Source organism: Vollenhovia emeryi, unplaced genomic scaffold, assembly GCF_000949405.1.
Source record: "Vollenhovia emeryi isolate VEMERY1.0 unplaced genomic scaffold, V.emery_V1.0 DF939561.1, whole genome shotgun sequence".
In the NCBI taxonomy this organism is placed as follows: domain Eukaryota; kingdom Metazoa; phylum Arthropoda; class Insecta; order Hymenoptera; family Formicidae; genus Vollenhovia; species Vollenhovia emeryi.
Window position 1 is genome coordinate 31,823 of NW_011966805.1, and position 11,012 is coordinate 42,834.

The window sequence follows — 11,012 nt, forward strand, 5'->3', positions numbered from 1 at the left end:
TTTAGATTTAAACAGCTGTGCTGTGAATATAGAGTTTAATAATGCGACATTAAATTCTTTATATTACATAGGAGGTTACATAATCTCGAAAATTAAGAATAATCATCAAACCTGTGATACGTGCATTAATGCTGTCGGATCAAAACAACAAAAAGTATCTTCATATACATATTTGACCCGAGCTAGGTGCTTTAATAATGAGTCATTATTTTTTATAAACGATGTTACTTTTAATTTTATAATTAATATGGAAAAAATATTCAGAGCTTATTATACTAAAGTCTGTACATTATCGTTAGATCTTAAGGACTTTTTTATTTTTAAATTACAAGATTTAAACTGTGATTTACCTACGTGCCATAATATGAAAGATAAAATTATTCGGCGATTTATTAGTTTTAGGTTAAAAAAAATGTCGATGAACTTTAATGTTGATTATAAAAATAGTTATGCCAGTAAAAGTGTTGCTATGCATGCACGAGTGAAATAAAGTTTTTATTATTACGAAGTTCATTAATTTTTTATACTATTATTAATAAAATTCAAAATATTACATCCTTTTTAATTATTTCTCTTCTCTGTAACTATTGTTCTTTCATTATTATTATTGTTAGCTCTAAATAGCATTGCATTTTATTAAAACATACATTTTATTAATATAAAATCTGCTTTTTTTCGGTAGCAAAGTAATATTTTTATACTAGTATTAAATAATAAATTATGACATCAATTAAATAATTTATACAACGTATATCATAATATTTATATACAATATATTTCTTATATATATTATATTTCTACTTGATTATATATTTTTTATATTTACATAAACCTAATATTGATATAAAACTAAGAAAAAGATGTATACTACCGTATGTTATTATAATTTACTATTTTTACCAATAAGCTGTGTTTGAAGATCGATAAATAATTGACGCGCAATTAAAATGTGGAAAAAGCAAAATAAAATTTACGCGTTAATATTTGGCTACCAAGATCCAGCCTGACCGTATATGGCCATTGTTTTAAAAAAATTATGTAAAATATCATAAACTATATAGGCTGCGGTCCACTTGATGCTGCAAATTGCTTCAAAACGTTCTTCTTCTAGTTCCTTTTAATAAAAGAAAGGAGAAGAAGAATATTTCGAATCATTTGCAGTATCAAGTGGACCGTAGCCCACATTCATGTATCGCGCCAATCCCCTTCCACTGTTTGGCTATAAATGGCGTACGGTGTCCGAACTCTTACTAGAGGAACTCTAGAGCGGAGTAGCGGAGAGCTCCGTCTGGCTTCGTTCCTCACTTCCTCCGTGTGGTGAAATGTTAAAATGGCGTCTTCTCAGGACGCTTGGTATCTGTCGTTGCTCGGCCTGGCCGAGAATTTCCGCACGTCGAGTCCGCCCAACATCAAGTCGTGCATCCAGTGTCTGCAGGCGGTCTTCCACTTCAAGCCGCCGCCGCGCGTCGAGGCGCGCACCCATCTTCAGCTCGGCAACATCCTCCTCACGCATACGAAAAACATCGATTTGGCGCGATACCACCTGGACCAAGCGGTCAGTATTCCACCGCGCTTCGCGTCCCGTCGCGCGTCGAGATCGAGCAGCTCTCCCTCGCCTCCGTCTCTCCCCGTCCCGTCTCCGCGCGCGATTCCGCATGCTTGCCCGTCCTAACCTCTCCGCGCGCAATGACAACAAATGGCGTCGTGCAACCCGAAGACGTGTCAGTCTTATTCCAGGAGTTTACAGCCTAAAAATGTTACCAAACCAGCACTACGATATCAAATGTTACGTCGATCGCGATTTACGGAGTTGCGTTAATGTAATCGAGGCTGCTGCCGTCTTCGACGACTTTTCTAATTGACTCTTGGTTCGTTCTCCTCAGTGGCGACTGAGTCAGAATATAAATACGTTCGACGACGTGAAATTCGAAGCGGCCAGCGTCGTCGCGGAGCTGTACGAGCAGCAGCTGCAGCCGAACCTGAGTAAACCAATTTTGAGGAAGGCAATAGAGCTGTCCCAGCACAATGTCTACTGGCACTGCAGGCTCATCTTTCAACTTGCGGTAAGCTTGGCGAGGTGGACTTCCCGTGTCTCACAGAGACCACATGCTCACGATGACTTTGCGGATTGCAGCAAATTCACGCCTCGGAGAAGGACTTTGTGGCGGCGAGTAGCCTGCTCGGAGTAGGCGTTGATTATTCTCACATAAGCAACGCCAGTTACACCAAGGTCCTCTTTCTCCTAAGTCGGTGTATGCTGCTGCTGATAGACAAGAAGTTCTCCGAGGTTCATCCGCTTCTAAACATGGCGGGCCATCACGTGGAGAATTGGCAGGGCAGCCCGCATCAAAAGGAGTATCTCAAGGTGTACTTTTTGGTCCTTCAAGTGTGCCATTATCTTATGGCAGGCCAGGTAAGAATATACTCATGACCATAGTGTAACTAGTAGGTCCACTCACTGCCGGCCCCTTTGATCTTTGTGGTCCCGATCGACGTGGACTACCATTCTCGTATACAACCTTTTCTCATTGGTCTGCCCAGAGCAGTGTCGGATGCGCAGAAGGGATCGATGCAAAAGAAAACGAATGACTGAGTGGACCCACTAGTTATACTATGGTCGTGACTGTCGTGCGTAAAAAGATATTGGAATTGATAATAATAATAAATGAAATAAAGGGCTCAGAGCCAGAACAGGATAGTAGTGTTCAAAAAACATTTAATTATAAATGGATATAGACGCTTCAGTCCTTATTGGACCATCTTCAGTATAATAAAAAGGAACACAATTTAAAACATTAATAAGCTGGGAATACAAATTAAAATGTAAAACAACATATACGCAGTCGGTCCGATGAGATTCTAATAAATAAAAAGACAGCACATATTAAAAGATGGCGCAGTCAAACAAATTAAAAGTGTAATATACAATAAAACCGCAAATAAATTAAACGCATTAAGTTGACAGAAAATACTGTAACAAACAAGAACAAAGGAAAACCTAATGAATTGATGAATTAGTGCCTCAAAGTAGGAAGAAGGAAAAGGTATGTGCTTACCTATAGCCATGTTGGACTGTGTAGGTGAAGTGAAGTAATGACTGATAACGAACATATGTCGAGTATAAAAATAAGTCAGTAGAGGAAGGGAAGGGGTAAACATAGTAACTATTATTATTATTATTATTAATAACTATTAATATAATTGTCCAACTATTGCCTCTGTCCGTTCTTAGATTGTGTCATACCGATGAGTTGTTCGACGATAATTACATGCGTCTAGTATGGGAATCGTTTTCTCCTTGTTTGTGACGTTGGCATTTATATATACGTATAATTTTTTATTTACTAATTTTTAACTTATTCCAACGACATTTGATAATAATCTAAATGACCAGTCACGTACCTTTTAAATTTAGTGTATCTTAATTATTGAATTAGGGTGTTGAAAAAGACTAAGTAAAGTCGAAACGTTCACCTATGTTAATTATTAAGAATATAAGTGAATTTTCTAACATCCTTTGTAGTAGCTCGTTATTTTTGGCCTTTAAACTTTGATCATTTGTTTATACATTCAACGAGCGTGCACTTTATATAATAATAATAATAATATTGTGAAAGGCAATCGGAGCAAAGTGCGGTCATTAGTGCACAAGTAGATTTAATTAAAAATTAGTAACTTGTATAATTGAATAAAAGTGTACGTTTCAGTCCCCTTTTTGGACCCTTATCGGCACAGACGTAGATTCAAATTAAGAACGCAGTCTGTAGATAAATGTTATTATAACGTACATAAAAAGTAAATTAAGTTAAGAGATATTGGGCCGTGCCATTTTAATCATAACGCATTAACGCTTTGCCGAAATAGGCGAATAATAATAATAGGCAATCAGAGCAAAGCGCGGTCATTAGTTGCGCAGATAGATTTAATTAAAAGTTACTAATTCATGTAATTAAATACAAGCGTTTCGGTTCCTATTTTGGACCCTTGTCAGCATATAGATTCAAATTAAAAATAAAACGCAGTTTATAGTAAATTAAATGTTATTATAACGAACATAAAAAGTAGAGGAAAGTCCTCTGTTATGAGATAGGATTCTAATATTTTCGAACGACCAAATCACACTGGAATCTTTTCTCAAAGATTGCACGATCAAACAATTTTCCACTAAACAAGATTTCACCCCAAGAGCAATAAATTCACGATGGAACCAACAGATGATGCCTGTTAATTTAGCAGAAACTCCGCTATCTCGTAATAGGAAACTTTCCTACGAATTAAGTTAAAAGATTTTGGGCGATTCTAATGATAACGCATTAACGTTCCGCCGAAATAGGTGAAGAGCGTGAAGCCCTGTTTGAAGCAACTGCAACAAAGTATACAGACCATAATGTCACCCAGCTGGCCGGCAGACGATGTGGTCACCGGCTCCAACATCGGAGACATGTTTATATGGATGCCGAAGGATCATCTATATGTCCTGGTTTATTTAGTAACCGTTATGCATTCTATGCAAGCTGGTTACATGGATAAAGCACAGAAATATACCGATAAAGCGCTTAGTCAAATTGAAAAATTGAAGAGTAAGTACGCGCGTGATCCCTTTTCTTAATTGATTAAGGCTCGAGCCTAGCTACTACGGTGCTCACACGTATACATATATTTTATAACTCGTCTCTGTCTTATTCGACGACGATGACTGACTTGGTATCACTCGAAAAGGACCCAAAAGAATAGGGTCGAAACGTTGTGTAATGAACTAATTGAATAACTAGCCAGTTGGGTTGATTATAAGTTTCCCGTCTCAATCTTTAATCATTACTGGTGACAATAAGCAAACTCTCCTTTCGTTAATTGATTAAAGTGGTTTATTTCTCGCAAAATGGTTTACAATTCACCTCGTATTTCTTTACTCACAAATTTTCGAGTCTACAATCAATCTCTTGTAAAGTACATACAGGATGAAGATCGAGTTCTCACACAGAACCACATACATTACTTCTTATTCTTTTACATTTAATTTTAATACTCAGCGAAATTGAATTCTTTACTGTTCTTTTACAGTTATCGATAATAAACCTATCCTGTCCGTGTTTCAATTAATGCTGTTGGAGCATATAATTATGTGTCGGCTTGTAATGGGGAACAAGAGTCTGGCTCTCACGGAAATTTCTCAAGCTTGTCAACTCTGCAGGCGGCAACCTAAGTTACTTCAAGGCCACAGGCCGCAATTACATGTATTATTAGGATTATACGCAATGTCTATGAATTGTATGGAAGCTGCGGAGGCGCAGTTCATTGCTGCACTCAGAGTAAGAAAGTGGAAATTTTATCATAAATTGTGACAAATAACTCAAGCCTTGTGTATTATTCTGTCTTTCTAATCTACGTTGCTTATGTATGCTTGCTTAAAAACTTTTTATTATTCATTATTTTGGCAAATCTATAGAATACTATTGTACTGATGACAGAGAAAATTATTCCATCCTTTTTTTTTAGACATCACAAGAAAAGGAACTCTGGACATTCGCGCAATTGAACCTAGCGATAGTGTATCTCAGATCAAAGAGGGAAACCGAATTGGGATCGTTGCTAGAAAGGGTAACTCCGGAATCTCTACCACCGCATTCTCATTCTTTGAAGGCAGCTGCATATTACGTGCAAGGACTCCAGGCTTTCTTCGGTGCTAGATACAATGAAGCAAAGTAAGATTTTTTAAAATATTCATTCTCATATTTTAATAAATACACGAAACTTGTGAGTTTAATTTTCCGAAAGGTAAGAAGATGAAAGATAAGGACAATTTAATTATTATTAGCGAAGTTAAGAAATTTCAGCAATGTAAATATGCCAATGTGACTTTCAGACGATATCTTAGAGAAACCTTAAAAATGGCAAATTCCGAGGACTTGAACAGACTCACTTCCTGCAGTCTTGTGCTCTTGGGACATATATTTCTTTCTTTGGGAAACAGCAGAGAGTCGATGAATATGGTCACGCCTGCGATGCAACTAGCTTCTAAGATACCTGATGTACATGTACAACTGTGGGCTACTGCTATTTTAAAAGGTATACGCGCGGATACATTGAAAAGTAAATAGCGAAAGTGAAGTTTTCGGTTATCTGTACGTTGTACGATTGAAATGTTGTAGATTTGTACAGAATTTGTGGCGAGCCTAATCGCGAGAGCGAGGCGTATCAAATGCATTGCAACTTCTCCCAGACCCTCCTAAAGGACCACTTTCAAAGTACACAAATGAGCGAGCACTCGCTCATTCAATGGACAGACGGCCCCATGCCCGCATCGCCAACTAATCCACCGCCATCTACGTCGCAAGCAATTCTCTAATGGTATAAAAGATATTTAGGTGTGTCTATTTACTTAAATTGTCCAGAACTGTCATGTATATTTGTACTAATTATCCATCGAGTTGTAAAATGAGGTTGGACTCAGCTTCATTCAGTCTCAGATATTAAAAGGACTATGGTAATGTTTAAGAAAATCGGATTTAATTGCGAACAGGGCGGGGATATGAAAGGATTAATGGATATTTGATGTAATATCCAGACTTTTTTAATACGTGAGATCTGTGGGAGTATATGGCAACTAGGTATATATAGCAGAGCTTGATAGCAATTTATAGTATTGTTTGAATCATCGAAATTGTACACGGCAGGGATTGACTATATATTACATTTAGACCATTGACGTTTTGTTTATTTAAGTTTATCGCATTAAATTATCTTTTATGGCAATCATTCAAGAGGACACAAATGCTTATTATACATAATGCAGAACAAACGCGTTTTTTAGAATTATGTGAACCGTTCTGCCGCACAATGCGTTTAAAACGAGATTTGTATCGCACATGTAGAGAATAGATCGGAACGTAGAATAAAAATTTTTATTTTTGTTTAAAAATCTTGTTGATTCTGCGAGGGCGATTTGGAAAGTTCTCGAAATGACATATCAATAGCACTCGCATAATAGACGTCATAAATTTAGAGTTCCAAACCCTTCTATAAACGCATGCAAAGTTCCCACTCGTTACATCAAATAGTTTATTTTTTTATGGATCGTTAAACAAACATATCTGTTTGATTTTTGAAAAATAAACTATTTGAGACGGAAAGAGTTAAAACTTTCTATTTAGCGTACATCGTACAAGTGCGTGTTTCATTCCGAGAACTTTTCGACTGGTCCCCTCGTATATTTCTAATTAATGAAATTAACAAACATTTCTCCTCTACATTACTTTATTATCTTTTACCACACGTTAAAACAAATAGGAATTAAGTTAAATTATTTAAACGAAACAATTTAATATATTAGACGCGTTATTTTTAATTTATAACTGTAAGATCATTGGTTCTCTATAATAACATCATAATTACAATGTCATTATATAGACGAAGTCTCGTTTGAAAGAACACAATATATGAAATTTTACCAGTGAGTAAGGAAGATGGGGAACAAAGTATCAAAATTTAGATATTAATTTTGTACATACTGAATTGTAATAAGAATGACGAGATCGAATTAACTCTCGTTACTATCAGCAAGGTTTGATGAATTCGTGTATCCGATGGGATTGTCGAAATCACTGTAACTGATTATTTTTTAGGTTGCCTTTTCTCTTCTTGATGATCAAAGCAAAACATTAATAATTTGGCTGTGGCGCAACAGAATAACAATTCATTGAGCGGTGTAATAAAAAAAGAACACGATAGGTACGGAACTTTGCAAGTTGGTTAAAAAGAGGCAAATTCTTTACCTAAAATATGTACAAGATGTTTCGGTATACATGTATTTTTATTAAGATGATATATGTATGTATTGTATGAATAGATAATAAAATGTAATTGTTATATATTAGTATTAGTTACAGTAATAAGTAAGGAAAGGGGCCTTAGAACGCGCTAACTTAAACAGCAAAGAACTTGCGTGTGAAACTCTTTGCGTTGTTTAAATTATTCTGAACATAATTTGTACATACTTTTAGAAGTAAACACAGTGCAAACAATAGAATAGAGAATGTAATAAAACATAGGTTTGTACAAACGTTTGTTTTCTCAACGTAAGAAAGAGACAATATACACTTCATTTATCATATAGTATATTTTTTGTATATAATAATGTAAAGCGCTATTATCTTATAATTTCATCACTGCATAAAAACAATATTAATATAACATGATTTTACGATTATTCTGATATCGCTATCTTCCGGAAAAGATAAATTTAAGAACCAGTCAATTGATAATAAACAGAAGAGAGGATACGAGAGAACAAGTTTTTGACATAAGATTAAAGGTAAAATTTTTCACAATATTCCATTCGAATTCAGTTACATATACAATCACATCTCTTTTTTTCGTATGCTAAAAGTATATATATTTAATATATACAGGGTGCTAAAAATTAAGTGCCATAAATTCATGTGATGAAAGAATAGACGAGTACAAGCATTTTAAAGTATAGGAACCATGGGTCGGCGACGTTTTATTACGGCGTGATGGGCGTTTAATTGAATCTTGAACTTTTTTATATGTATATCTGAACAAACTATATATCATAACGACAACATAGTATATCTTTTTTCAAATATGCATGCAAAGTAAACAAAACTGATTCATGGTAATAAAAAAAAATTATTTTCACTTAAATGTGATTTATTTTGTCAATCACATTTTTGAGTGACAACTCCTCTATTGCTTAATTATGTATCAGTTATCTTACAATTTTTCAATAATTTATACATTTATCACTATAGACGTCAGGTACATTACTTCCTGTACCAAACTTGCGTGGTCTGCATACGCTTTATCTTCTTCTGCAACTGAAGAACGCCGTACAACAATGCTTCAGCCGTTGGGGGACAACCTGCAATACCGAAGGTTCATATTATGATCGATATAAGATTGCACGTATAACAACCCGTACAGCACAGATGGTTGCAGTTACATTGCAGAAACGTTGCAATCTTGCAGAGACCTTGCAGGGATATAAAATTGCAAACTTTCGATAGCAATATTGCAGCAATGTTTCAAAAATAATGAAAATACTATATGTTCTATTTAAAACATTTTTCTAATCACGAGAATTTTATAATGTTATTTTCGTTGATACCAATGCGCGAATTATTAAATACTTGATCAGTGCGGTGTTGCTCGCAATCTCCATCTATTGCGAAGCGACACAATCTCCTTAGGTTGCTTCGCAATAGCTTGCTGTGTATTGAAAAAGGCGCGGATGCATATGTAATTAGTAAATTCTCTGCTTATGTACAACGACAAATTATTCCAAAAATATTGCACCGCAACATTGCTATAATGTTGCACCGCAATCTCTCTGAGGACGGACATTTCAACGTTGCTGCAATCCTCCAGAAACGTTGCTGCAATATTGCAATCTTGCAGTGTAACATTTCTGCAATCTCCCTGCAATCTTTCTGTGCTGTGTGGGAAAGAGCATGAAGAATTGCAAATTCACCAGGCACGTAAATGTCCACGGGTATTATCCTGTCGCAGCCCCTGACCACGGAATAGCTATAGTGATAATATCCGCCTCCGTTCGCGCAGCTCCCCATGGAAATGACCCACCGGGGCTCGGGCATCTGATCGTAGATCTTCCTCAGGGCGGGTGCCATCTTATTCGTCAGTGTGCCAGCAACTATAATGACGTCCGACTGTCGGGGCGAGGCGCGGAACACCACGCCGAATCTGTCCATGTCGTATCTAGGCGCCGCGATGTGCATCATCTCCACGGCGCAGCAGGCCAGGCCGAAGGTCATCGGCCATATCGACCCTTTGCGCCCCCAGTTGAGTATGTCGTCTAATCTGGCCAGGGCATACTCTGCCGTACTAGTCGGCTGGAAAGGGCTGTACGGCTCGACCTTCGGTTTCCCCGGCAGCGCGGGCTTCGCCTCCTGCACGGACGACTCCGTGGCCATGTGTTTGGTCTGAACCTTCAATGTGACAGCCGGCCCCGACGCCGCTACATTGTTGCGCACCAGGGACACTAGTCCCTGGGGGACGTTATCTGTAAGGAAAGAAAAGAGGAAGATAAACCATCATGTAAACGACCGTGCGGCAACTATCAGTGTAGCCGCGTTTGGGAGGTTATGATGGCATTTCAGTCGAGCGGACGTTTCGAAATAAATTGTACAACCGCGCGCTTAGACAGACGTACGTCAAGTCTCGTGACGTACGTTAGAGTGGAGTGTAATCTTATGCAATAGCGCGATATCAAAACGGAAAGTGCGCAAAAAGCGGAGTTTGCTCCACGACGATATCGATCGCCCGCGGTGCGGATTGACGCGGCGTTTCACCCGATTAATGTGGGGTTAAATGCGCGTCATGCCTCGGCATCGGGACCGATGATCGAGGCATTTGTCTGACGGCGATCTCGTAATTCACCGTAAAATAACTCACGTGTAACGGAACGTAACATTTTCGACCTTCCGTCAGGGACGAACTGCTACATCGCAGGTTATGCCGGCGCATGCGCCACTGCTGTGCCAGCTGTGATTAAAGATTCGCGGGTGTAAACGCGGGTGACGCGCGTTTGAAAAGTGAAACTACGTACGCAGGACAGGTAAGAATGTCTGGACGTTTCTATAATTATAGAATGCATTATAGAAATGTCCAGGCATTCCTGTCTGTCTGCTTACCTATCATGGTAATGACAAGTGTTTCTGATTAAGGATGTATCGGACCTATCTTCAAAACAGTACAAAGTCGCTAAAAATTTGTGAAATTGTTCTTTTAAGGTACATTTTCACGTGTCGCTCGAACCGGCCGTTTCAGCGACAAAAAAGGTCACGTGATTACTTTTCTGCGAATATTCTGCGACAAAAGTAATCACGTGACCCTTTTTGTCGCTGAAACGGCCGGTTCGAGCGACACGTGAAAATGCACCTTTAGTCTTCCCAATTTATTGTAGAAAAGTAAAAATGCATCCACTAAACGGTTGCTGAGATATAACTATTTCAATTTACACTGATTTTACACGT

The 11,012-nt window shown here is 37.7% G+C and overlaps 2 protein-coding genes across 2 annotated transcripts; one reads left to right on the forward strand and one right to left on the reverse strand.

Annotated features, from left to right (window-relative positions):
- Positions 1 to 1,282: 1,282 nt before the first annotated feature.
- LOC105557220 (MAU2 chromatid cohesion factor homolog) lies at positions 1,283 to 8,108 on the forward strand. Its single transcript, XM_012004407.1, has 8 exons — positions 1,283 to 1,555; positions 1,884 to 2,063; positions 2,135 to 2,413; positions 4,334 to 4,580; positions 5,062 to 5,309; positions 5,497 to 5,702; positions 5,864 to 6,066; positions 6,150 to 8,108. The coding sequence occupies exons 1-8, from the start codon at positions 1,331 to 1,333 to the stop codon at positions 6,344 to 6,346; spliced, it is 1,785 nt and encodes a 594-aa protein (XP_011859797.1). The 5' UTR covers positions 1,283 to 1,330; the 3' UTR covers positions 6,347 to 8,108.
- A 544-nt stretch (positions 8,109 to 8,652) lies between these two features.
- Positions 8,653 to 10,543, reverse strand: LOC105557221 (NADH-ubiquinone oxidoreductase 20 kDa subunit-like). The gene is made up of 3 exons (XM_012004408.1): positions 10,432 to 10,543; positions 9,491 to 10,039; positions 8,653 to 8,881 (listed from the first exon to the last, which is right to left on the reverse strand). The coding sequence occupies exons 1-3, from the start codon at positions 10,448 to 10,450 to the stop codon at positions 8,784 to 8,786; spliced, it is 666 nt and encodes a 221-aa protein (XP_011859798.1). The 5' UTR covers positions 10,451 to 10,543; the 3' UTR covers positions 8,653 to 8,783.
- Positions 10,544 to 11,012: the final 469 nt, after the last annotated feature.